Source organism: Strix uralensis, chromosome 5, assembly GCF_047716275.1.
Source record: "Strix uralensis isolate ZFMK-TIS-50842 chromosome 5, bStrUra1, whole genome shotgun sequence".
Taxonomy (NCBI): domain Eukaryota; kingdom Metazoa; phylum Chordata; class Aves; order Strigiformes; family Strigidae; genus Strix; species Strix uralensis.
Genome location: NC_133976.1, coordinates 43212959 through 43240870, shown reverse-complemented (window position 1 = coordinate 43240870; position 27912 = coordinate 43212959). Strand labels below are relative to the sequence as shown.

General features: G+C 41.0%; 2 protein-coding genes across 4 annotated transcripts in view; both read left to right on the top strand.

Moving 5' to 3' along the window:
• The window catches only part of NAP1L1 (nucleosome assembly protein 1 like 1), a 31338-nt gene extending 20311 nt beyond the window's left edge, over positions 1-11027 (top strand). For 2 of the 3 annotated variants that reach the window (XM_074870606.1, XM_074870605.1), the window contains exons 5-15: positions 661-802; positions 1262-1342; positions 1593-1721; positions 2210-2281; positions 2946-3085; positions 6180-6325; positions 6414-6433; positions 6746-6868; positions 7878-7910; positions 8303-8353; positions 10143-11027. In XM_074870606.1, the coding sequence (XP_074726707.1) occupies positions 661-802; positions 1262-1342; positions 1593-1721; positions 2210-2281; positions 2946-3085; positions 6180-6325; positions 6414-6433; positions 6746-6868; positions 7878-7910; positions 8303-8353; positions 10143-10178 (973 nt within the window). In that variant the 3' untranslated portion in view covers positions 10179-11027. The remainder of the gene's footprint in view (positions 1-660; positions 803-1261; positions 1343-1592; positions 1722-2209; positions 2282-2945; positions 3086-6179; positions 6326-6413; positions 6434-6745; positions 6869-7877; positions 7911-8302; positions 8354-10142) is intronic. The other variant, XM_074870607.1, reaches the window with a different exon arrangement.
• Positions 11028-18625: 7598 nt separating this feature from the next.
• Positions 18626-23036, top strand: PHLDA1 (pleckstrin homology like domain family A member 1). Its single transcript, XM_074870604.1, has 2 exons — positions 18626-19213; positions 19358-23036. Exon 1 carries the CDS (start codon positions 18756-18758, stop codon positions 19206-19208), a length of 453 nt encoding a protein of 150 aa, XP_074726705.1. The 5' UTR covers positions 18626-18755; the 3' UTR covers positions 19209-19213; positions 19358-23036.
• The last annotated feature ends 4876 nt before the right edge of the window (positions 23037-27912 follow it).

Below are 27912 nucleotides of genomic sequence, written 5' to 3'. Positions count from 1 at the left end.
TAACTTTCTGTCCTAACAATAAGTCTGTGTTAGAGTAGATTAATACTAGTTTCACTTTACTAAAGAGTTGTAGCTGACAAGTATTTATAATGAGGATGGCATTAATTGCCTTCCTTTTACACGTGTATAATAGTGGCTCATTTAGCAAAACAGTTCTGGCTCACTTTGGGATTGACAGTATGTTAGAAGACAGTAGTACCAGCCACTTTACTCAGTGAAAGAAAAATGTGAATGTTGATGATTAACTTTGTTAGCAAAGAATAACTCAATTGTCTTGAAATTTCTTTCATAAAACCAAGCCAATTAGTGATAAGACCTTTCTTAATTGTGCTCAATCATATGAATTTACTGCTCATTGATAATGTAAAACGTTTTTAGTGTGAAGTTTTATTGTACAAGTTTGTCCCATGTGTTTGACCCAGGTGTTTGGAGTACTCCAGTTCTGAGGTTAAGCCTCAGTTTAAAAGCCTGTGTTAACAGTTTCAATCCGCATGTTGCAGTGGGTCATAGTTTTGATTTGTACAGCTTTCTAAAGCTTAAAACAGAGCATAAAATCTGTTTTGATGCAAGTTGGTTAACTTGCAAGGGGAGTGGTTAGGGAGGGGTCAATATGTGCTTAAAATGCAGTGTTAGTAACAGTTCTGTCACTGAATTTTTCAGCTTGCCTAAAGTCGTTAAAAGACGTGTGAATGCTCTCAAGAACCTTCAAGTTCAGTGTGCACAGATAGAAGCAAAGTTCTATGAGGAAGTTCATGAGCTGGAAAGAAAGTATGCTGCTCTCTATCAGCCCTTATTTGACAAGGTATTTTAATGATAATCTGATTTGTACTTAAAAGCTTTAGCTAAAACACAAGGGAATATAAACTGAAGTTTATGCATGTTCTGAATTACTTTGTTCTCGTATGTGCCCATTCAATTCAGTTGATACAATTCCCCCATCCATGTGAATATCAACTAAGATTAAGGGGGAGAAAGGTTCAGTCTGTACCATGGTTACCGAAATCACTTGGATGTACCAGGCCTCTCTTGTTAACTAAGCAGATGTTAGATGGTATGGTAACCTTTCTGGAGCTTTGGTGCTTATTTTAGTGTTGAAAAACTTGTAACTGCTGAGTTGTCTTCTAGAGCCAGAAGAAAAGTTTTGGTAAATAGTTAATGTATTTACTAATTGTGTACCTTTAAGATTAGGGATTTATTTGTTAGGACTCTGCTGGTTGCAATAACTAGGAAATGTGAAAACGTTCTTGGTTTAATATTCCAGCGAAGTGAAATCATCAATGCAATTTATGAACCTACAGAGGAAGAATGTGAATGGAAAGCAGATGTCGAAGAAGAAATTTCAGTGAGTATCTTAATTGGCTCTCATCGATATCTCAAGCTTTAGCATCAAACAAGATTCACTACAGTAACTAAATCTTAAAAAAAATTCGGGTGCATAATGATTGCTTGTTTATAATAATGATAATAATTCTTAATAATTGCTTAAAGGAGGATGCACATGAAACTTAGTCTGTACTGATATCACCATAAAACTGTTAACAAACTTTGAGGACACTCTTTTAAAATTAAGAAAAACTAATATTTTTATTAAGGAGGAAATGAAAGAGAAGGCCAAGCTTGAAGAGGAAAAAAAAGATGAAGAAAAAGAAGACCCTAAAGGAATTCCTGAGTTTTGGCTGACAGTATTCAAGAACGTGGACTTGCTCAGTGATATGGTTCAGGTAGGTGGTAGTCAAGGCTTGTTTAAATTTGCATTGGTACTTAATCCAAGTGTCTTTAAGAAAGGAGTAGAAACAGTATGTTAATTGATGTGTCTGTTGGAGAGCTAAAATGAAATAAGTACTTTGGTACTTTATTCAGCTGAGAGCATAGAGCATTCTGAAATACCTTCTTGCTGTGTTATTTGTTGAACTGATTTTACCTTACTAATACACTTCGTGTGCTTATAGAAATGTGTGAGATGGGTATTAGATATTGCTAAAAACTGTACTTGGTGTTTGCACAGCTTTAGGTTGTGTACTGCAGTGGAAACTGTACAGCCGTTGTTGCCATCTGTTGGTCATGTTCATGAAAATGTTTCAGTTCTGTAATAAGGTTCTTGTCCTATGTAAAACTCATTCTGAATACAGCTTTTTATCTCTCTGCAGGGTCTTAAATCTGTGTACAATTTAATGTTATGAAAATTGAATAAATTGTGTTTTCTTCACAGGAACATGATGAACCTATTCTGAAACACTTAAAAGATATAAAAGTGAAATTTTCAGAAGTTGGACAGCCTATGGTTAGTTTCACCTATTAAACAAGATTACTTTTGTGTTATCTTAAGGCTTATTTGTGTATCAGTAGCATGGTCTGTGATAGCCAATTGTCTTACAGCAATCATGAGGAATATGCAGCTGCTTCTTGTTTTCTGAAAAACAGTACAAGTAGTAGTGCTAGTCTTGCAGTACCATATGAATGAATTTATACTTAATTTCACCTTCAAATTCTGATGAGTTAATAACTTGGCCTTAATATCTGATGACTAAGCTTCACCTTTAAGTGTTGATACCTTCAGGTATTTCTTGTATAACTGTTATAATGGGATATAATTTCCATGCCAGAAATCAGATAGCTTGCTAAGTTTTAATATTTTAAATTTAGAAGTTCCTGGTGCTAATGTATAGAGAGAAAGCTGTACACTGTCAGATCTTGTGTCGTTACTGCAAGCAGTATATTAACTAATAAGCACAAGATCAACATGATAGATTAAAACATTTGAAGATTTATTGTACAACTTGGGCAGCAAATTCTAGAATAACTTACATATGTGCACTATTTCAATATTGGAGGAGATGGATATATTCCATTGCATGTGTATTTTTTGTTCTGGATTTTAGATATTTAGAAGTTAAAGGTATGTCTTGCTAAATTGCTGAAGTTGTCACTCTGCAATTCTTTTTAAGAGTTTCACACTAGAATTTCATTTTGAACCAAATGACTACTTCACAAATGAAGTATTGACAAAGACGTATAGAATGAGGTCAGAGCCAGATGATTCTGATCCCTTCTCCTTTGATGGACCAGAAATCATGGGCTGTACAGGGTAAGTGCTAATAAATAACTCCAATGCTATGTAACAGTTGGATAATGCTAAGGAAGACTTACAGCATCTTGGGAAGGTGCTGGGAAAGATACTCCTACCTAATAACTTGTAAATAGCTGGGTTTGACTTGAGTTTTTCAGTAACTTCAACACAACACGTAAAACTGTTTTGTATTATATAATTTATAAGCGTATATATATTATATATGGATATAGATTAAAAAATCTGATCAGTATTTTTCTAGAAATAATGCTCTGCAATCACTGAAGCTGAATTGAAAGGAGGGTGGTATTATCTTTTTGTAGGCCTTGATAGCTTTTTTCAAAATTTGTTTGATCAATTCTTTTAATCATAGAATCATAGAGTGGTTTGGGTTGGAAGGGACCTTAAAGGTCATCTAGTTCCAAGCCCCCTGCCATGGACAGGGACACCTTCCACTAGATCAGGTTGCTCAAAGTCCCATCCAACCTGGCCTTGAACATTTCCAGGGAGGGGGCATCCACAGCCTGTCTGGGCAACCTGTGCCAGTGTCTCACCACCCTCACAGTAAAGAACTCTTCCTTATATCTAATCCAAATCTACCCTCTTTCAGTTTAAAACCATTACCCCTCATCCTATCACTACACTCCCTGATAGAGTCCCTCCCCATCTTTCCTGTAGGCCTCCTTTAAGTACTGGAAGGCTGCTATAAGATCTCCCAGGAGCCCTCTCAGCCCTAGGCTGGACAACCCCAACTCTCTCAGCCTGTCCTCATGAGGGAGGTGCTCCAGACCTCTCATCTTCATGGCACCTCCTCTGGACTTGCTCGAGCAGGGCCATGTCCTTCTTATGTTGATGGCCCCAGAGCTGGACACAGTACTCCAGGTGGGGTGTCACAAGAGCAGAGAATCATCTCCCTTGACCTGCTGGCCACGCTTCTCTTGATGCAGCCCAGGATACAGTTGGCTTTCTGGCCTGCAAGCACACATTGCTGGCTCATAGTCAGTTTTCCACCCACTACTACTCTGAAGTCCTTCTCAGCAGGGCTGCTCTCAATCCACTCATCACCCAGCCTGTATTTGTGCTTGGGATTGCCCCAGCCCATGGGCAGGACCTTGCATTTGGTCTTGTTGAACTTCATGAGGTTGCATGGTCCCACCTCTCAAGCCTCCCAAGACCCCCCTGGATGGCACATCCCTGCCCTCCAGTGTGTCGTCTGCACCACACAGCTTGGTGTCGTCAGCGAACTTGCTGAGGGTGCACTCAATCCCACTGTCCATGTCTCCAAACAAGATGTTAAACAGCCGTGGTCCCAATACTGACCCTGGAGGAACACCACTCGTCACTGCTCTCCACTCAGGCATCAAGCCATTGACAGCAACTCTTTTAGTGTGACCATCCAGCCAATTCCTTATCCACTGAGTGGTCCATCTGTCAAATCCATGTCTTTCCAATGTAGAGACAAGAATGTCTTGTGGGACAGTGTCAGATGTCTTGCACAAGTCCAGGTAGATGATGTCAGTTGCTCTTCCCTTGTCCACCAACACTGTAACCCTGTCATAGGCAGCCACCAAATTTGTCTGGAATGATTTGCCCTTAGTGAAGCTGTGTTGGCTGTCACCAATCACCTCCTTATTTTCCATGTGCCCTAACATAGTTTCCAGGAGGATCCACTCTGTGATCTTGCTGGGCACAGAGGTGAGATTGACTGGCCTGTAGTTCCCAATCTTTTTGCATTTCTGCATTTTGGGAAGTATAATCCAGTTTTACTTGCTATATTGCAGTTGCCCAGTTTGTTTTATAAGTGTTGAATGTTTGCCTCTTAGTATCTTTCCGTTGATCTATTTGAGAAATTGAGAACAGTCATCTCCTGTTAACTCCAGGTTCCTCATGATTTTTAAAGAGCTGTCACATTACTTTCTCCGTGATGTCTTTTGTTCTAAATAAGCTGTTATTCCTCACACTAAATTACCTCTTTATCCTGTATGTGTCGCTTTTCTTGTGAACAGGACAAGAGAAACCTGAGTTGTACATAATTAGCCTTATGCGTACATCAGGGCTCTCTGCATCATGGCCTGTTTGGTTGCTTTCGTCTTAATGTCTGTTTAATGTTCTGACTGCTCTTCTGAGTGATAGCTAATTTAGAGCCTGTCACTGCATAGTCAGAGTTGGTTTTAGACATATATTAATCTGCAGTTACTGACTTATTTACCACTTCATTTCCCAATCGCTTAATGTGACATATTTCTGCAGATGTCCTGTAAGATTTAGTCTTAAGTGCTTGAGTAGCTTTGATAAAACTGTTTTGTCTTCCTCAGTTCGGACTGGTTTTGAAAAGCATAAATCCTCGTAGAGGTCACTGTAAGATGACACTCTGCTTCTGTGAAAATGATTTATTCCTAGTCCTTGTTTTGTCTTTTAACTAAGTCTCTTCTTATCCCAGAACAACTCACCCCCTTCCTTTGAGTCTTTAAAGGAATCTAATCAGAAACTTCTGCAAATGTGGGTGGCCAGTCTTATTGATGTGACTTCATTTACATGTCCCTAGAATTCTTTGTGAGTGTGAGACAAGCCTGCGGGCATAATTTTGGTCTGTAAGCGGGATAGACCCAACAAAACCCAAACAAACAAAAAACTCGAAAGAAACAAAAGAAGGCAAAAACCTCACAAACAATCTAAAAAACAACCAAAATCTACACACCTGCTTGATGCATTATTTTAAGGACTTACTGATTACAATGATAGGTGTGGTAGATTTTGGCATATTCCTAACATGACCAAATAAGACATTACTTTATAATGGATAGGTAGCTCTAAAAATAGTGTGATGCTATTATTTTATAGGAAACTAGTTAGAACTTGGTAGCTAATGAAAACTAGCATTTCAGAGATTGAGTGGGGAAGGAAAAACTTTTGGATAAAAACACTTAAATCCTAAAATGAACCTGTTACGCTTGTTCTCAACATATAAACTAATGAAAAGATAGCACTGTATAAATACTACCTTAATATTTTCTATTCACTGTATTCCGTGTAGTTGTGATAGTCTCAGTAGGTACCTGTAACAAGTGGAATGGTATTAAGCTGCAGCTGTTTTTTTCTTTTTCTTCTTCAGTTGCCAAATAGACTGGAAAAAAGGAAAGAATGTTACTTTGAAAACCATTAAGAAGAAGCAGAAGCATAAGGGTCGTGGAACAGTTAGAACGGTGACAAAAACTGTTTCCAATGACTCTTTCTTCAACTTCTTTAGTCCTCCTGAAGGTAAACTGAACATTACTTTATCTGCATTAACTTTAAATGTAGTATGTACTTCACTCACCTGTTTGTGTTTTTTTTTTTCTTCCTACAGTTCCTGAAAGTGGAGACCTGGTAAGTTGGCTTATTTAAAATACGGAGGTGGAGGGGAAACACCAGTAGAAGAATTCATACCTTTATATACAAAGTGTTTGTTAAATTTATTTGGGAATTCATTTAACAGCTTCAGCTCTAACTGTTTCTGTATTTAACTGAGAGTACTTGTGATGAATAGTATGTATTTGTGTTTTCTTTATTAGGAGTACCAAAAAAGTCAGCACATGGGATCTATGTAAATTTGGCTACATCAAAGTCTGTGCAACTTGTGTTTTTGTGTCAAAAGTAGTTACTAGCTTATGGTTTAGGAAATAATGTTGTTTTATGCAGGATGACGATGCTGAGGCAATCCTTGCTGCAGACTTTGAAATAGGTCATTTCTTGCGTGAACGTATAGTCCCCCGATCAGTATTGTACTTCACAGGAGAAGCTATTGAAGATGATGATGATGACGTAAGTATAACAGTTTTTCAGAATGCTAAAAACATCAAAAGAATGGTGCTTAAAGACTGTGGCTGACTTCTGGCTTACAACATTGGTATCCTTAGAAGGGTATGTATCAATGTTGGTTTCAGTTGAGCTTCCTAGAGCAGTAGAGCAGCATGAAATTAATTAATCTTTGAAGCAGCGACTTCAGAGTTTTGTGGCAAAAGTACTGGTAGAAGCTGAACGTGTGGAGGATGTCTGAGTAGAATTTTGTGTATAAGGCATTCCTAGGGTGGCATACCCAATACTTCAGTAGAACTATGATGAGCTGCCAGAGAAGAAATCAGTCTATGTAGCTGCTCAGCCTGTTCTTTGTGCTTACAGTGATACTGGGCTACCAAATTCCTTGAGATTCAAGCCTGATCTTTTCAGGAGGGCATTCTTATTAAAAAACGGTAGATAAGCACATTCAAAGCATGCAGAAATGTTCAAAGCAAGCTCTGCAGAAGTCCTCTAAAGGAGCTAAGCTTGAAAAACAAACCACAAAACCCCAGAACTTTATATGGATAAAATATTTTCTCTTCCCTGCCACTGCACAAACAAGGACAGTTTGACAGTTAAGATAGCTTGGATAAGTCCTGTCTTAAAATTAATTTTTAGCATGTAAAATGGTAGCCCTTAGTCTGAAGCCTTGGCTGGAGGCGGTGGAAGAGGGAAGTGACTCACTGTAGAGGTTACCTTAAACTTTGACACACTCTACTGGCCACAGGCATTATAGCACAGTCTAATAAGCTCTCCCAGTGTTTCATGTAAGGGACTTAAGGTAGACAGTTTTCTCTGCCAGAGCATAGTTTAAGAGACTGGACATTGCTCATGCCGATGCATAAAACATTTTTAAATCTGTCAGATATAGGAAGTTCTCTTAGAGCACAATACAGTGTGGTCTCTGGCACCTACTTGTGAGTTACCTGGCTGTACTTGAGCCATAAATGGCTGCATTTATGACACTATCAAAACCATTTATTTTCTCTCCTAGTATGATGAAGAAGGTGAAGAGGCAGATGATGAGGTAAGTTGACATATGGCCTTGACTTAAATAGTTTCCCTTTTGTAGTTTGTCTGGAATAAGAGTTCCTTTGACTTTTGAATGCTCAGGACACTAAGCTTAAGTATTTATGAATGTAAGATACAACACATAGTTTTGTGGACCTAGGGTGAATATTTTAAAACCCAACAAAACAACAACAAAAACTAAAGGAAGACAACCCTCAGGTACCTTTACAAATGAAGTTACAACTGATGTCAAAAGGTGATGTGCTTTGTGGAGGGCAAACTAATACAATGTGCATAACTTAAAGTGGTAATTTAATAGTATAATTTAATCTTAATTTTCTTGAAAATGGCTCAGGAAGCTGAATGTGTGGATAAGCCAGAGAAATACAAACAAGTGTTTTCTTTCAGGAGGGGGAAGAAGAAGCAGATGAAGAAAATGATCCTGATTACGACCCAAAAGTAAGGAACTAAAAGAAGTGTTTGAAGCTTGTGTATGCATGCGTACAATTAAAATTTTATGGAGGTTAAATCTTGATTTTTAGTTTAAGTATTCAATCAATATTTCCTGTGGTGTGAGTATGTTTTGGCAGAGTCTGTTTCAGTCCCAGTTCTGACAGACTTAATATTGGTAGAGCAACTTTTTTTCAAGTTCTTTCTCCAAGATTAATTTTGTAGAAGTAACTTTTGGCTTTGATCACTGAAATTAGTCAAGCTTGGTTTTCTATAGTCTTGCAGTAAGTTGCTGCTAATGATGAAAATGCTCTATAATGGTTTTAAGGACATGCAGAGAACTCTGTAATCCAGGTTCAGTTTTTGGGAACTTGTCACAAGCTGACTCTTGACAGATTTTTTCCAGCAGAGTACAAAACAAGCTTTTTCAGGGTAGGTACTAGCAAATCTTTTATTGTTTGAGGTAGCAGAAGTCAAGGTTCAGGAATGCATCTACAGCCAAATACTAAAACGTGAACAGCCAAGAGCAACTGGCAGCTTTCTTATTCCATGGGCAGGGCGAATCACTGGTCAGGCTCAGTTTGCTGGAAAAGTGATTGTGAGCCACTCTGAATTCATAGCTTTTTCCTAGCTGAGGGAAAGGCATGTTTGGCCGCCTGAAAGCATCTAATGGTGGTAGGTGAAAGTTGCAGTCATGAAAATGAAGTCTGTGAACTGAAAAGGTCATCTGCTGCGAAATGTAATTGCAATTTCAAATAAGGAGGCAGCATATCTTCAGTAGAAATTATTTGAGCTACAATCAAAGTGCTATTGAAAGAATTACATAATCTTAGCATTGTACCTAGAAAGCTGTAGGGTATAGAACTGTAAATCAACAGCCTGTTGGTGATGTTTCATCTACTATAGCATATCCAAATTGTTTCTTATTCAAGAGAGTTTTGGAATCAGAATGAAACAGCTGCAAGATGGACTTATTTCCACCATTTCAGATTGCTTTTCTAGGCTAAACAGAATTGAGAAAGGGCAAGAATATACTCAGTTTCAGAGAGAGCTGCCAAAGGGCTAGAGACAGTAGTGGTACTATAGTATATTGACATAAGAATAAATAGTTGTAAGCTGATCACAGGCTGAAAGCCAGCTGAATTTATTAAAGCACTGTGGTCCTAGAAAATAGCTATCCAGTCCAAGGCAGTGCAGTAAAATTTGAAACTGAACTCTGCCCCCAGAAAGCATTTTCCTTAAATTCCCATGTTACTGTGAGATATTGTTGGTTGTCTGTTTCAATATAACCGAAGAAATTCTCCACACTAGAATTTAACAACTGGAATTTATTGCAAAATTTGTTTTTAGAGTGTTAAGGACGTACCATGATTTGATGTTCCATTGCATTGCTCTACAGTGCTTCTGGAATATGGCTGTGCCCCTGTTACTGACCACAGGGTTTCTTGTGCTTCAAATTGTGTAGAAGGCCTGGATGCTTCTTCTAAACAGAGTTGTTTGTTACTATGCATAAATATTCTCTTCCTTTTTCCAGTTTTAGTGTCTGATCCCACCACACTTAGTTCTAAATTGATTTTTGTTCTGGATCATACTTGTGCACTACCAAAGCCAAAATAAGTGCACTGTGCATGTTGCCACATCCAAAGATAGCAGTATTGCTAATAGTAGGCAATTAGTTTAAGGGAAAAGATGAAAGAACAACTTGAGTGCTGGAACTTGAGAAAGTATGCTTAGCAATATTAACAGTTCTTTTACAACACTGATATGTGTAAACTGATATTTCCTTTTTTCTCAACAGAAGGATCAAAACCCAGCAGAATGCAAGCAGCAGTGAAGCAGTGTGTATGTGGCCTTGAGGATTACCTGCACTGTAATAGCCTAAACACAACTATTAGTTACTTACAGCCTTATGTTTTGTATCTTGGTAGAATTAAGTAACCAATTTGTTAAAAAAAGAAATCAAACACATAAGAACCAGTTTAAAATGTAGGTTCAATCTACCTAGCATTTTAACAGTATAATTTTCTGCCAATATGTAGAATGCAGTAAATCCCCTAAAGCATGAATGTTAATTCATCGCTACATAGTTTGGTTCTTGTGAAGTCCTTGTCATGTAGCTATTAGACTGCAGCTGTGAAGATTATCAGACCTCTTAACTGAGACCAATATTTGTTTAGAGAAAACTCTCTCCTGAAGAACCAACCAAAGTATTTTTCAGCCCAGTAGTCTGAACGGGTTTAAGTCTGCTTGCACTAGCTGTGCCTTCATTACTTTGTTATAGAAATGGCAGTGACTTGTATTAACTAGGAGATGATGATGCATTTTGGATTTGACTACTTGAGAAGACTAGTATGACTTGTTTAATTTCCAACAAGACCACATTAAACATTCATAACTGTCAGCTTGTTTATGCTATGGGTTTTGTATTTTATGTGACATAGTGATCTACAAAAGAAACCTAGTCATCATATTAAGGTTATTGTTTACCACTGGGGTGTGAATAAAACCTAGTATTTTCAGAAGCTAGTCTTGTTTCATTATAATGTGTGTATCTGCATGTGTAAACTGGTAAGGCATATCTTCCATGCTGCAGTTCACTTTTTACTAGAAACAAAAGTTGAGAGTTACTGAAAAGTAAATTATGTAGCATTTTAAAAATAAACACAATAGTTGGAAAGCTCAATCCATACTTCCCATTTGCAGTGTGATACTTGTGAATCTGAGCTAGGTGTTTCGAGTGATTGGTCAACACTGCCATTTTGAGAAGACAATATTTTAGAAGTGGGACTAGATCTGATAAAGGACTTCGGTATTGCCATGCCTGACTAAGGCATTGGTTATTAGGATGAAATCTGGAGCCAAGAAAAGTGCCTTGTATTTCCAGTCTGTGTAGACAGCTAGGTTGTCCTGAACAAAATCTGCCCTTCAGCCTAAAGGAGTGCTAGAACACTTAGCTGTAATCTAGTTTGTATTCACTGTGTCAAGCATCTACGGAGGAGGAAACAAACCCCAAGGAATTCCTCTCTCCTCACCTAATGTTCTATTCACTACACTTATGTTTGCACATTCTGGTTCATACTTTTTCCATATTGGATGTTCCTCGTCAGTTGAAACATACGGACTAAAAGATCTTTCTTACACTAGTCTTTCTTCCCACCTAGCAGTGGAGGTGCTCTTGAGATGTGGATTTGATCTCTTGAAGATGTGACGTCGATCACTTGAAGATACTATGAACTGATATTTTCCATTTGAGTTTTCCCAGTCACTAAGATGCTACTCTACTCTGCGCAGTCTTGTCCTTCACATAACTAGAAGTTCTGATCTTCTAAGCAAGTACCCACATAACTTTTTGAGGCACAGGAAGACCCTCATGGGGTCGGAAAGAAATTTCCAGTCTAGGCATGGTTCTATTTCTGCTGTAGCTATTCTTTTTTTCTTGCCACTGATATACTGACCTAGCCATAAAGGTTTGAAAAGAGCAGGGCAAGCAGGAGACAATAGCCACATGAGGATGGAGTTGGTGGAAGAGTTTCTCTACCATGTTTCTTGCTGGGAGGGTAGGTAGGTAATACAGAATGAAGCTTATCCCAAGTGCTCTTCTGAATCCTCAGCTCCCCTCTGAGGATGAAGGTCTAGTGTGCTCTGAATAAATTGATTTTTTAATTTATTTTTTTATTCCTTGAATGTTTAAATACTACACTGCTTAATTTCAGAATCCCTGTCAGGCTTCGTCTTTCTTGTCTCCAGATATTCATGGATTTGGCAGAAGGAGCTCTTGTTACCTATAGCTGTATATAAGACAGCACTGTTGAAGCTGTGCTCTTAAGTGTGTTTTAGGTAACTCATAGATCATAGCATATAAAAATACAATAATGAAAGGTTAACATCACATTCTCCAGTAGCTGTATGTTAAAGTGGATGTGATTGTGTTTGTCATGATATAAATCCTGACAGAATATGCTTATCCTTTGAGGCACTGACCCTGCCAGGTGTTTGGGTATCACTTGGTCTCTTCTCTGAATGTCTCCCAAGATTAAGCTTAAACTTGAATGTCAGTGCATGTGGAGACCAAACTCATGGTATACTATGAGCTTGAGCAGTCATTAATATGGGCCTTTGGGGTTCATACTTTTGGACATGAAAAGTATCTGAAGTCCTTACTTAGATCTAGCCCATTTTTATTAACAACATCTGGCAACTGCATCTTAAGAGAGAAAGCACCATTAAAAGTTATCCACTGAATTTCAGAAGTCACGGTTCTTAAGAAATTTGGCTTGTTTTGATTGCTTTCTCATTAATATCTTCATATTGTATAATGGGATGCAATATTGGAAAAGGGGAGTTTAGTAGATGTCAGCTCACCTGCAGCCTGCAAGATCCAGAGCCGTGAATTCATCTCTGTCCACAGATTTTGGTAAGCTGCTCTCTAGGTTGACTTGCTAGTTCTAAATCAGCAGTTCTTGTGCTCTCTGAACTGCAGCAAAGGGAAGGATGTAATCATACAAATTGAGGTGCCAGTTCTTACGGCATCTGTTAAATAAAAACTGTTTTGGTGCTTAGCATAGTTTTGTGATCAACAATACTCTTGTTTAGCAATTCTGAAAGGCAGTGTGTAGCAGGAACATTAAACTTTCAACATTGATTGGAGTATTGCGAGTCATTCTTTTCACTTCTCATGGATTTATACCAGCTGTGGAGAAAACGGTTCATGTAGTATTTGAGAGAGATAAGTTACCTTGTTATTAAGTGCAGGCTAGGAAAATGTCTCACTGAAATAGGATCTCTTGGTCAGTTGTTGCAGTACTGCACCAAAATTTAAGATCTGTGTAAATGATGTTTTCTGTCCAGTTTTGGTTGCTGTATTGAGGGGAGAATTATCTTAGGGGGAAAATGGGTGTTTGGTGAGGAAAGAGATAGGAGAATTAACTGAGACTTTGGATAAGAGGGAAGGGTGCTCAGAGCTTATGCTTGATGGAGAGGGATGCTTCTTGGTAATTCTACACTTTCAGCAATTGTAGATTAGATTACATTAGCACTAAAGAGTTTTCCTGATTGGTATAACTGCTAATGGTAAAAAAAAAAAGTACAGTATCCTAAAAGAAAGTGGTAGACCAGATTTAATTGTAGCATTCTTCAGTTTTACTTTCTGGAGAAGGGTGATGTCTGGTACAGTTAGAAATGTTACTTTAGGTTATTTAAACACTAGGCACAGCAACACTTCTTACCAATGTCTTCTACAGCTATCTAGCTTCATAAGCTCACATTCTTAGTTGGATTCTTGAAACTGATGTTTCCCAAGCTATGTCGCAGATATTCTGACTTACTTTTATTTGTTAAATGAAAAAACACAGCGGAATATAGAAAACTGAAGGAATTGAGTGTGTTCATCTTTGTCTTCAAGCTGATATGTAAACTTTCCCTGTGTTTTTTAAGGCTCGTCATAGACCTGATTCAGAAATCGATAGGGAACTTAAGCTAATCATCTCTTTGTGTATGTCTGCCAGATTTTTCCTATTTCCAAAGGTGTTTGTGCAGCAGTTGCTTCTCAAATTCCTTGTGTTGGGGAGGAGTATTGTGCTGCTGTACTAAGTGGCTTAAGGAAATAAAACGCTAAACTCGTCAGTACAAAGCAGACAGCCTGATAATTAAGTCATTTCTGTATGCAATGGCCTTGATGGCCTGCTAGGTTGGAGGTAGAACCACATGGCTGTTGGAGTAGGTAGACTCAGCTTTACAGCGCTTCCCCCTTCATTCTGTAGATACAGCCTCCTCCAATCCAAGACTATTGTATGGGTCAGAAGTCGTTGCTACCACACTGGGTTTCATTTCTTAACTGTGTAGTTCTGTTTGAGATTCACTGGTTCCTTGTGAATTTTCAAGAGGGTGTTGAAGTAATGACTTTTGCAATGCTTACCTAAAGTGAACATAAATCCAACTCCTGGAAATAGGAAGTCTTATTTCTGTACACCATCAAGAGGAGTTGTAAGTTTGTCCACATGGCATGTTGGACAAGATTGGTCTCATTCCTCTTTAAATACTCCTGTTAGACATCTGCTCAGACCTAGCAGTCTTCCACATGTGGCCTATATCTCAGCTTTTGTAGGAAAATTAGAGTAAGTAAAGCAGACAAGACAGCGCAACAAGCAAAAGATAAGCTAGTCCACATTTGGGTCTGCTTGGTGTATACCAGGAGTGGGTGCACAGGGAGTGTGGGGGTGTGGTAGAAGTTCTTGTTTTCACAGGTATCTAACTGAAGTGTGCTGAGGTGACAAGAAAAGTTGTCTCTGCAGCTGCAGAGGGGACTTAACTCCTAAGCTGAGCTGTTGTGAGCTTTGCTTCTGTATGATCAAGTCTTGTATCTGCCCAAACTTATGTTTACCCTGCAGTAGATGAGAAGCAGTCAGTATGTTCTGAACTCGCAGCATGTTTTACTCTGGTGGTCAAATCTGAGAGACTTTTAAGGCCTCTTCCAGGCTAGCTTTGCTCTATAATGTGTGCTTAAGTGCTTTTTAATATTTTTGGAAGACAGCTGTCTCTGAAGTGCAAGAGACTTTGCAGCTGCTCCAGCCTGGCTTTTCCAGTGCCAGTAGTCTGTGCATTACACACAGTTTCTTCATTTGGTACTGCCATGAGTTATACGGAATGTGAAGGCCCAGGGCAGTGTGGTTGATAGTTACGGTAAATCTTTCATCTGTTTATGCCTGGTTTACTGTGGGGTATATACAGCTATTTGTGAGATGGAGTTCATAAAAGGAAGAGTCTGCCCCCCCGATCACATGTGTAGTGCTTCAGTGTCCAGTCAGCAGCAAGTTCCAGTGAAATTACTGGGAAATGGTAAAAGGTCAAAAAGTACTTTTAAGAAGTAACCACTTATTGTCTAATTGCTTTAATCACATATTGCAACACACTTATTTGTCCTGTATTTCTCAACCCTTGACTGTTTTTTTTGTTGTCTTTTTTCTTCTGTCTAGCAGTGACCAGCTCATATTTCCTTTAAGTTTCCCTTCTAATGCTTTTTCTGTTTTAGCCACTTCTCAGTAATGGAAGAAATGATGGTGCTTAGGGATTGTCACTCAGGATAGCTTTAGCATCCCTTTGAAACTAATAGTTGATAGTTGGTGTCAAGCTCCTGTCTGCAGGTTCCTTACCCAGGAGAACACTAGTAAAATTATGGGCTTTTTAGTCTTTCACGGTGGCTTACCAAAACAACGTTTAACTTGCCTCAGGGTTTAAAAAGAACACTTTAATTACTCTTATGATAATTACTATTTAATTAAGGTTACACATACAAAATTTCAACTACTTGAGTCTGAGAGCTTATGATATAGGAGACCAGTGTATTTAACAACCGAACACTTCTGTTACCAGTATAGACCTTGAACACGGAGAAGGAAAAATTTAATAAGGAATAAATGCATCTTGGATATAGAGACTTTGAAGGGTCAGATTGAGTTTTTTCAGGTTGTAGTATTTCAAGTTTGACAGTAGGAGGCATCTGCACATCAGATATTTCAGGAGGAATGGATGCAGCACCTGCATACTATTTAGTGAAACTTCAGTGAAGGTAGCGGACATGGAACATTTAATATAATTGCAGTGGTTTAAATACATATTTAAAGTAAAACCTTGGTGGGATAATGTAGTGTGCTTAACTGTGTTGAATGTGGGTTTTCCAAATACTTAATACAAGAAACATTTCCGGAAGTTCAGTTTTGACTTCCATCCAGGAAAATGAAGCTTGTTATCCTTTACTGGCAAATTCTGCAGAACTAAATTGGGTTATCTTGTTCTTTTACCATGAAACTGTTGGTATTTCATCTTACCCTAGTCTTCTAGCTTTTGACAGATCTGGTGGTTTTGGTAAATGTAGTGTATTTTAAATGGCTGTTAATATTTGCTGGCTTACAGAGTACAAGTTCAAATGGATGTTTTGCATGTTTACTTCTGATCACATGCTTAGGTGAATTTCACCAGGAATAAACAGTTGTTGTGAGTCTATACATTAGCAGAGTATGTCCATCAGTGTTTAGAGCTGCATTAAAAATCTGATATTCAACACTTTGGAGAACTTTATGCTAGTAGAAAGCCAAAGTAGAATGAATTTATTCCCTTTCTCCTGTGTATTTGATTGCGATCTTTGGCCTTCCATGCTAGTCTCACTTCTTTCCTTTGATTAATTACAAACTACTATTAGCACTGAAAACAAAAAAGCTCACATTAAAATGTACAGATGTAGATTATGTGTTAATGTCCTTAAATGTTACAGTGCAGTGTTTGGGGGTGTGTGTGTGGGGGGAGTTCATGAATGCTTGTTACAGAATAGCATGTAGGACTCCGCAGTCTAAGGCTGGCTTCCACACTACTGATTAGTGCATTAACTTGGAAGCAAATGGCTATTTACTTACAGCAGTGAAGCAGCAACCAAAATTGAACAGGAGAATTATTAGAAATTAGTCATCTGTAGGTTTCGTTCAATGTCCTATGCCTTACATAAACTCAGTATTTTAATTAAGTTGTTTGGTATAGATGAATGAAGTTTAACCAGTTTATGGTTTAGTTTGACAGTTTCAAAGTTAAGTCTGCTCATGTAATGCACTTGATCAGGAGTGAAAAAGACACAGAACACATCAAGTGAGAAGGCAGAAGATTCTCTTACCTCACTGAAGCCATGTCTGAGGCTCCCTGTATGTGCATCAGCAGCTGAAGATGCAGATATTTGTGCTGGGGAATTTGGGTTCAAATGGCAATGAACTGCAGGTAGTGTTCAGATCTTTTGAAAATTAGTGTGTGCCTCTGTTCAAATAGGCATAAGATAGTTGTGAGAATGAACTGTATCTTACAGCATATATATTAGGCTCTGAGGAGAAGGGACTATTTTTAGATAAATGAATGTTTAAGATATTAATCTTTTTTCTGTTCAGTTTGTGGCTAGCAAGTTGCCTTTGTTACTGATTTGAGTGTCTTCCAGTTACCTCAGAAAAGATGAAACAGCCAAATAATTTTAATTGCTGTTATTACCTTAATTGTTTACCTCTCAACAGTTTATCAAAATTAACTTTGACCTTCAAGAGGAAAAGATTCTAAGAGGAAATCTTTTTAAAATGTTATCAGAGATAAACTCCATTAAAACTATCATTAATACTGAATGTGCTCCCACTGACCTATGCTACAGCATGACCTGCTTCCTAGCTGCCAAAATTACTGCGAGGAGGGCTTTTTTTTTATGGCTATGTTAAATGCATGTTTAAAAAAACAGTGCTCTGAAACATAATATGAAACTTCCAGCCTTCAGTTTACATCGGCCTTGTCAGCCAAATTCAGTTCTGTGGGCTTTTGATTTACATCTAATACATCAAAAGACTTAAAAATGAAGAGTTTAATATTAGCCTTAGATCACTTATCTACTCAAATAAATGAATTCAAAAGCTAACTTCAGGGGGAGAATCCAAACAAATAAGCAAATGTGTGGCAACAAAGCAGATTAACAAGAAAAATGACCCTAGCGCTCTGCCAGTTCAGTGTTGTGGTTGTTTTTCCTAGTCTACTTTTAAAATTTCCAGGTACTGAGGTTCTAGTGTTTCCTTTGGGAAGTGATATGGGTACTTGCTTTTTTTTTTTTTTTAGACATTACTCAAACTGCTGCAGAGAGTAAAGATGTATTTTATGTATGCAGTAGAAGCTGTTTCTACCCCGCACAGTCGGGAGCAGTGCGGAAGGGTGGGGATAAAGCTGTTACACGAGGTTGCGCGTGTCAGGCTCTCTCCTTTGTTTAATGGAGCGATGATCGTTTAAATACCAGGGTGTTGCTGAAAATTGGCACCGCTTTTATTGGACCTGAATCAGAAACATACTGAAGCGGGGGGCCTTTGCTGTTGCCCAGGGGGGAAGGCTGAGGAAATCTGCCCCAAACACAGGCGGCTGCGCTACCCCCGTGAAGGCGAGGGCGCGTTTCAATTGTTCCATTAACCATTGCTAGCACACACAGCGGGGAAGCCCTTCCCGCGCCGCTCCGCGGTCTGTCCTCGCCCTCCTCGGGAGGAGGGGCGGCCGCGCCGCCTCCCCGCTCCCCTCCGCGCCGCTCCGCGGCCGCGCCGTCGGGCTTCCCCGCTGCCGGCGGGAGGAGCCGCCCGCTCCGCGGGGTGTCACTCTGGGCCGGCGGGGGAAGGCGCCTTCAAAAGCGGAGGGGAGGGCGAAGCCGCCGCCAGAGCCGCCGGCACCGGCAGCGCGCCCGCCGCAGCCCGCCACGCCGCGGCACGGGCGGCAGCCGCTCCGCTCCCCGCGGGCCGGGGCGCTCCCCGCCCTCCGCCTCGGAGCCGGCGCGGGGCGGCGAGTCCTCGGGTGGTGCCGGCTGCCCCCCGACCCCAGCCCCCGCGGGCCGCGGCTCCCGGCCCCGCCGGCCCATGCCGGGAGGATGCTGGAGAGCGGCTGCAAGGCGGTGAAGGAGGGCGTGCTGGAGAAGAGGAGCGACGGGCTCCTGCAGCTCTGGAAGAAGAAGCGCTGCATCCTCACCGAGGAGGGGCTGCTCCTCGCCCCCCCCAAGCAGCCGCCGCCGCCGCAGCAGCCGCCGCCGCTGCCGGCCGAGCCGGCGGCCAAGATCAAGGAGCTTCACTTCTCCAACATGAAGACAGTGGACTGCGTGGAGCGGAAGGGCAAGTACGTGTACTTCACGGTGGTGATGGCCGAGGGGAAGGAGATCGACTTTCGGTGCGCGCAGGAGCAGGGCTGGAACGCGGCGATCACGCTGCAGATGGTGCAGTACAAGAACCGCCAGGCCATCCTGGCCGTCCGCTCCACCCGCCAGAAGCAGCAGCACCTGGCGCAGCCCCACGGCCCGCGCCTCCGCACCGCCTCCAACTCCGCCTAGCGCAGGTAGGGACCCCCGCCCGCCCCGGGACCCGCCTCGGCCCTCCGGGCCCGCACCCGCTCCCGGCCCCGCGGGTGCCCCGGGCTTGGACCCTGCTGCCGGCCCCGCCGCTGCCCTCACCGGCCGCGCTCTGTCCCGTCTTGCTGCAGGTGAAGTTACCGGAGCGCTTCGGGGAAGCGGGACTGAGCGCGTTCGTCGCGGACAGACTTCGGTTGGTCAAAAACTGGGCAAGCGCCGGAGATGCAGGCAGCCTGGAGAGAAGCGGCTCGACCACCTGAACCCCAGCTAGCTGCTGCTGCCGCCGCTTTGCCGCCCTCGGTGCCGAGAAGCATTTCAGATATATTATTTATGAACCTTGGAAAGGATCCTTCGGTGTGATGGGACTTCTAGGAGACATGATGTACTGTAACTTTATTTTAATGTATTTTATTTTATTTATTAGGGTTGTTTGGTTTTTGTTTTGGTTTTTTTTTAAAGGCTTTTTGCAAGACATTTCTGAATGTAGGCCGTATCCAAAAAGCAAAGGAAAAAACTGTATGTACGTTATCTCCCTAAAGGAACTAAAAAGTTCTGGGTAGTTCGGCTGTGTGCAATTTGACAAAAGAGTTTTTCATGTTTACCTGAAATACCCTGTATTACGCTAACATGGAAAATGTGATGTATGGTTTGGAATTTGGCTGAAGCCCATACTGCATCTGAAAACTGTTCTCTCTGATGAGCATAACCATTACAGTCTGGGTTTTAAATGATTTTCTTTTAAAACATTATGCGTGGTGGAAGATGATCAAATTTATTCACACTCAGTTATTCAAAAAAGTAACGTTGATTGTCATTCTGAGATTAAAACCCATCTGTTCAATGTATGAGTGGAGGGGAACCCGACCAACTTCTTTTGTGATTCAGGAATCGCAGTTGGATTCCAGTTACTGGTTTGATGTGCTTGCTCCTGGGCTGGAGGGCGGGAGCTGAGAAGCATCTCTTCGTGTCCGAGTTCAGGGCTCCCTCTGCACGGTTGGTCTGTAAGCGGTCTGGGCTCTCAGCCTGTGTTGAATTTTCATGGCAGTTTTTAAATGTCTTGCATTAAAGTAGCCCCTAGTTTAAAACCCATTTTATGTATGTCTTAGTGTGCAAATGGATTACTTTGGTCACAGTTTTCATAAGCTGAAAGTTGCTCTCTAGCTGAGATAAACTAGATTAATTTTGGTGTTTAGCACTGTCAGATGTTGAGAGGGGCGTGCGATCTCGTCTCTAAAAACGTTGATGAAGCCATGAAGTTGGAAAACAAAGGGCTAATTGCACAGCTGGTGTGTCTTCCTCTGCCTCTTAAAAGTCAGTGGGAATTTGGCTGTTGATGCTGGCGAGAGCGGGTCGGAGCGGTGCACCCCGGTGCAGAGGAAGGAGCCAGGCGCGTGCGGGCCGGTGTGCTTTCTAGGACAGGGCCCTTCAGGCGATGGGCAGTTTCACGTTGTGTGCTGCTACAGCCCTAGTTCTCTGGTTTAAATTAAGTAGGGAGGTTGTAACCGAGACGAAGCAGTGTGGCCCGTTATCTCTGGTTCAAGATAGAAAGTTGCAGCCCCAGGGCTAGCTATTTTAACTAGTGTGGTGAGGAAAACAGCTTTTGACCCCTTTACAAGTAACGTGAACATAAACAAAATCTTTTAAAGCCACACATCCAGGACTTTCCAGTTTGTGTAACTGAGGTGTAGCTTGACTGTAAAAGCTCCACATTCTTGGTTCAAGCTGTTTCTGTTAAGCGTTTAAAGCAAAAGACTGAAGTGACATGCACAAGAAGATGTCAGAATTGGCTGCTGCACACAATGGTCCCTTGCTCTGCGCCATAAGCTTAAGCTCAGCCCTGTAAGGAATAAGTCAGGGTCTCTTTTAGCCTTCCTCTTTTGTTCCTTGCCCCCGGGTGTCGGGGTCACATACCTGGATGTGCAAAACATGCCATGGTGCAGAATTAAAGCTTGGACCTCAGCAGTTCTCCATGGTTATTCCTGAGTGCTTCTTTCCGATCCTGGCCTCTGACAGGGTTGCATAACGAGCCTGAGGTGGTAGATTCCAGCTGTCCTAACAAAGTTATTACTTTGAGACTAATTGAAATCGAAGGTGCGCTGCATCTTCTAGGATTAGATTCGCTGTCTTGGCAATCATAATAGCCAATTTCCACATCTCTGTACATCTGCCATTATCATTCTGCTAATGCTTGGATGTTAGAGCTGCAAGGGGATTCTCTAATGAGCTAGTCAAAGACTTACAAAATAGACTGTAATTTGTAATTTGGCTCCTCTCTTTAGAGTCATTAATTACAGTTTACTGAGTAACTAATCCACCTTTTCAGATATACAGACAGATCGCTGATATCTCACCTACTAAAATACATTTTAGCCTACTGAAGGATAAATGTAATTGATGAAAATTAATTCCTATGTGGCCAGACACACGCATATTTCTCTAGGAGTGGCAGGTATTCCTGTCCTCAGTGGATGCAAGCCCCTGAATGTCACAAAAGTCTATGAATCTAGTCTAAAGCTGAAATTTTACTGCTCTTCAGGAAATATTTGTACTTTGAAAACAAAAGATAATTTTAGTGATGTAATTGACATCAAGGTTTGAGAAAACAGCTTTCATTTGGAATTTGCTGCTATTTTTCACCGGTTCAACATCAATGTCCCACTTTCACCTTAAGTTTCTTGTTTTTTAAGTCAGTCTGAAGGATGCTTTCAAAACTGTTTGAACTGATGTAGTTCACCCACAAACTTTTGCCGGTTTTATTGCCTGCCATGTTAACTTCTGAAGAACGTCGGTGTCAGCCAAACTCCTAATGTGAGAGACGGTCACGTCATGAAATCCACCTTGAGCTGTTCCTGTGCCTGCAGCCTGAGTTGGTGGGATGGGTGTAAGGATTAAGCTTCCCCCTTGTGCCTCCAGACTGTCTCCTGGAAACTGAATGGGAACAAATTGTCTGGGGTTCCCTGGGGACAGTCGGACTGTGTGGCTCATGCCCTGTCAGTATAAATAAGGCTAAATTGTCTGACATGGACAATCCGACAACTTTCCCACGCTCTAAATTCCATGTTTTTATTTTTTTTGACTGATAGTAATTTTAGACCAAGAAATTGTTTGATGTTATAAATGAGGTAGTTTCGGGGCTTTTTTTGGCTTGCCCCTCTACTACTGCATAGTCTTCATTGGAGCTACTTGGTTAAATACTGTCTGTCACTGCCTTGTAAGCAATGGCTATGAAAATAGGTCCAGCAGATCATATTCTATCTTATTGGAGCTTTGCAAGTAGAGAAATCAGCTTGTCCTTCCCCTTACAAAAAAAAAAAAAAAAAAAAGCCAGCAGCCTGTGGCTGAAGTAATTTCATTAGAGAATAAACAAAAATGCCAGTAAAACTCACACAGGCAAATGCTTGGTATAGGTAGCAGAAGTGTGGACAGTCAGTTCATAGAGGTCAAAATTACATGTCTTTAGAAAAGAAAGTGATTAAGGGGCAGATTCAGCAAGAAAATTCAAGCTGTGGTGACCAAGAAAATTTAGAAACTGGGGGAAAAGGAAGATCAAGTGGATGTTGTCTCTGTGACATCCTGAAGTAATTCCTCTTTTTTTAAGGTTCATGATATGCAAATGCCAGCTTCTGAATTATAGCTGCAGTGATGTACCAAATGTTTTCTAGCATATCCTATTGTGAGCAGAAATATCAGTGTCGTCAAAAAAAATTGTGTGTAAATATGACTCATAAATGATTTCTGAGAGATGTGATTTATTTTTCATATTTTTCAAAATGCATTCCATTTCAAATAAAGAGGTATCTATTAAAAGAGCTCTCTGTGTTGGAGGAATGGTTGTTTGGCGGGCTATCTGTTATGATTAAAGCCTGATCTAAGCTTTTCCAGTGTCTGAAGCTCAATCTAAGGGCCTAAGAGGAACGCTTTGAACCTGTGTAGATACCTTCCAAAGGAAAGACGCACTTAGATGCTCTAACTAATCTTGATACCTAGCACAATTACGAGGCTCGGAGTCCTCAGTTTTACTTCTTGCCATGTGTGATGTGTGAGCATCCACACCGAGTCCTACTAATTTCAGTAACGCTCTGCTTGGCGTCACAGTCCATGTACAACGGATCTTTGGGACACAGACTTCAGGCTCATAATCTTTCACCTGTGAATGCCTTGCTCTGTGTCACGTTAGGAATCTAAAATGAAGCATTAAATGTGCCTTCTTGCTCTTTTTTTTATGTAACTGAAAAACTCTGATTGAATTTCAAGTAACCTGAAAGTAGTCCAGAAAGAACACTTCCATCATTTGGCGTATCCTCTGACCCATTCTCTTCTAGCTTCGTGGGAAAATAAATGAGGTATGACAAGAAAAGTGTGTGATGACTTCTGCTGCTTTGGGGTCTCTGTAGAACTGCAGCCATCTGGATGCTTTGAACTCCCCTGAGGTGTGTTTGTATTGCAGCAGGTCCTAATTTTTAAGGATCTTCCAAAAGTGTATTACCTTTAGAGGCACAGTGTGCATTGACCTAGACATATTGGTGCTGTTTGTCTTCACTGGAGAGATGTCAGTAACCTCTTCTATAAGGCCATTGCTGTAACAAGTATGAGTTCTCTTTTCAACAGCAAGTATCCAAAATGTAGGCATTTGAACTTAATATTTGATACACAAATGATGGCTTAAAGAGCTGATCTCTCACAAGCACTGGTGCTTGGCAGCTTTGAAAAGCCAGTTAAGCATCTGTGGATTTATAGTCTATTGAAGGGCTCGCTGTTGCTTACAGCTTTTAGAGATGTCCCTTACGAGCTTTTAATAACAGTGATAAATAAGTATCTCTGTAAGGGCATACATATAGTAGAATAAGAATTTAATAATTTGTTGTTGTTTCTGCTCCTGCATCCAGTGGTCATATCTTTATAAATGTGCATCAAAAACTTGTTTCTCTGCTTTAAGTTTTGACTAAGAGGGTATAAAATAAGGCTGCTCACATATTCATGGTACATATGAAATGGTCTTAGAAACTGGGCCATTATTTTCCTAGTGGGGAATATTGTCTTAATAGGGTTTTCTCAAAAATTTTGTCTTATCCAAAGTAGGATAGGAAGAATGCTGAACCTTGGGGATCAATGTGAGGTACAGAGGTAAAATCTGGGCCTGATTCAAAATCAATTGAAATTAACAGGAATTTTTCCAGACTAAGACAGATTTTGACCTTTTGCAAAAATGGTGGCTCCTTCTCTTTTTCTTTGTAGAAAATGAGGAATGAAATCCTAGAAGCAAGACCTTTGCCCATAGTCTGTGGCAGTAGCAATGGAGTGTAGTCAGGATAACACTGACATGCTGGTGTTTCATCTTTTCCAGTGAAATGAGGGAGAGAGGAATAAGAAGGAATGCCTGTGTTTTCCAAGCAAAATAAAATATGAAAGGCCACCAATCTAAATGTCTTCTTTCCCCTCTGAAACTAAATTTAGACCAGAACAGTTTCTTGCAATTTCATTGAATTTACAACACAGCTGAAATGGAATAATTTTCTTTGTGATGGAACTTAAATCAGAACTAAGCTAAAGTCTTCACTGCTTTGACTGCCTGTTTCTAAGCAGCAGCATCTCAGTCCTTCCTAGAAAGTGCCTAAATGACTTTCCTCACCTTTCCATGTTTTGTTTTGTTTTTTAAATTAACTGCTGTGAAGTCTATCAACTTAAGTCTTTTAAAAAAAGCTTATTTCAAATTTATAAAGCTATAGAGAGTATTATAGGTGTTTGTGATAATGTTTTTTCTGTCTTGCCACTGGGGTATTTTTCATGTGTGAAGTAAGGACCCTGGAAATGCTGCATAACTGTTACATGCTACTCACAGCGTTGCTTCGTGCCTTCCGTGCTGAAGCCAGGCAGAGCAAAAGATGGTGACTTTGGTCCTGCTAAGAACTGAACACCCTCAAGGTGTCCTGACACCCAAAGGACCTGGGAGTTGCTTGGGACCTCACGATGAGGTTCAGTTACTTGTGGAGTCTTGGCCTAATGGTACACACTGAATTTACAAGGAAAGGGGCATCAGCTCCTGGGTGAGGTGCTGGGAAATGAGGTTGTATTGCTCACTGGCACCCACATGAAGCTTGTGCTTTGCATCAACAACCTGGTTTGATTGCAACGCCTACAAGTTGCCCTTAAGAGACTTTGTAGGCAAAGCCAGAGGTGAGGCTTCTATGCTTAAGTGCTTGGTATTTGTTTTGTTTTGTTTAGGTTTTTAGAAAAACATCAAAGCAGAGGCATTTACCCCAGTATAGACTAATCACAACCACTTTAAATTGGCCAATTTTACAGCCTTTCCAGTAATTCTGCTAGATGTCTGTAGTGATGCCAGGTGCCAGTGCAGGCGAAGTGGTTGTTTGGATGGGAGTTTGATTTACCTTTTGTGTAAAACTGCTACGACAACAGTGGATTTCACATAAACAAAATTTTTATTGACCCTGCTTCATAATCTTCGACTTGCAATAGTTTGTAACTGACTATAGTAGATTAACCGAAGCAGTAAATACATATAGAATGACTAACCATTACAGTGAAGCTCTGTGGTCAGCAGAATATTTTAAACGAGACAATCTACCCCACGTTTTGTAAGGCTTCCAGCGAGATGAGGAAATCACTGCTTTTGTTTTTAAGATCTTGTCAGTGTTTTGTAAATATCTCTGATATTTATGACTGTACATATGGTTTTGATTATAACTTGCAGGAGAATTCCGTCATATACTGCTTAGGAGGAGATTATTTCATTAACCATAATTTCTGTTGGGTTTTGTCGTCCAGCATTCGGGATCTTTTGCACCTACTGCCATTTACAAAGGTAAAAGTATGGCATGTAGTAACAGCAGCAAACCTGCGATTCCCTCAGAGAATAAATCCAGCCTGTTCTTGGCTTGGATGCCAGAGCCAGGGTCCTTTGAGGGCATGGCTCTCCTTCATGTTGCTGTGTGCTTTGGACCTGGGCCTGGGACGATAACTCCCTGTACCGGCGATAGCACCTCTCTGCAAGGCTCTCAGCCCACTTGTATATCATATCTCTGTTCTAGAGAAGAGGAAACTCGGGACCGGAGAGCCCGTGCTGCCTGCCCAAGGTCATGCCTTGGGAGATGGAGAGCAGCATTCCATCCATAGGCAAGGTCCCTGTCCCTGTGTGAGAAACGCTGTCTCTTGCAGCAGAGGTCCTTCATTTTCTGTGCTTGGTAGGGACCTTCCTTAGAACCAACTGCAAATGCAGTGTTCAAGGCCCCTGGCAGTGCCACAGGTCCTTGGATGGAGACCCAAATGAGTGACTGCACTGCCAGGTAAGTTCCAGCCTTAAAAAAATCATTGTGGAGCAGCTACTTGCCCAGTGGAGATAAGAGCAAGACAAAACATTTAAGTTTCACATGGGATTTAGTAGAGTTTTGGGATTACTTCAGATGATTAAATCGGCTTCTGGTTATTCCCAGCACTAGGCGTTGTGCAAACAGCATGCTAGGAGTGAAGGGATCTGTGAGTTGTTACCCATTTCCGGAGCAATTAAGCTCCTCTATTTACTGTGGGTTAGAAGGACAGAGGTTATCAACCCCGTAACAACTTGAAAGGACTGTATAGATATGAATCTGGTGTTAATGCAGCTTTTCCAGCCTGCTAACCGCCTTAACTAAAACACATGAAGGAAAAAAAAAAAGGGGGAATAATTTTCTTCTCTCCACCATTCCTCTATCACTTGAACTATTTCACACAGAAATGAGTTTTGAGAGAAATCCTTTTAGCCAGAAACGCTTATCCCAATCGTGTTTTTTTCTACCAGAAAAAAATGTAATTTATGCCCAAAGCTGTGGTAGCTCATAGACAACTGGTTTAACCTAACCTGCTGCCAGAGGGTGATGGAACTATGTGAGTCCATCTTTGTGGGCTTTCGCAACAGCCCCTTAAACCAGCTGTGAAGCTGAAAACTCCATGCCCTTTTTCCTGTGCCAGCAGTTACTGCAATGTGCAGGCAACTTTGCTTAGGGGCTTTTCTTGTATGCAGATGTACATGAGAAAATTTACTCTGTTCTTTTAAAAGTCAGCCTTGAAGTGGAAAAGCTATTTCTTTATTGGCTTTTTGGGGGGCTGTCACTACTCTTAGCTAGTCGCAGAGTGGTGCTTCCAGCTGAGTTAGACACGTACTGTCTGCTTTTTTCTTTTTTATCACTGATTGTTAATGTTTCCTGTTCCACTAAGCCACATTTCCCTGGTACTCGTTCCTAGTGCTTGGCTCCTAAACAAAGTCACAGCTCTTGTCACAAGGCAGCGGGCTGCATACTTACCCTTCATGCAAGTGATGACTGAGGGCTCAGCAGTAGGGAAGTAATGCTGACAGCTCTGCTCCTGGATGGCAGATTGTCAGCATTCCTCACCAGGGCACCCAGCCGGCCTGGGAAAAGGCTGCTGTTTCAGGGTGGGGGGGCTCTAAAACAGACGGTCTGTCCTTCCAGAGCTGAGGAAGATGAAAAGCAATAGTTGGCTGATCTCTTTCTGAGCAGAGGCGGAGTCAGGCCTATGAAGCTGCAGAGTGACTGCTACGATTCTGCAGGCACAAACTGAGCGGTGGGGAACTAAGAGGGGTATCTAGTAGCTGAGAGGGCAGTAAGACATTATAAAATGATCGTAATTATCACTAATAAGCTATTTCCCCCCGCCCCATTCTCGTTGTTAG

What these genes read in the sequence shown, in the direction of transcription:
- PHLDA1 (XM_074870604.1), top strand. Translation starts at nt 18,756, where the DNA reads ATGCTGGAGAGCGGCTGCAAGGCGGTGAAGGAGGGCGTGCTGGAGAAG.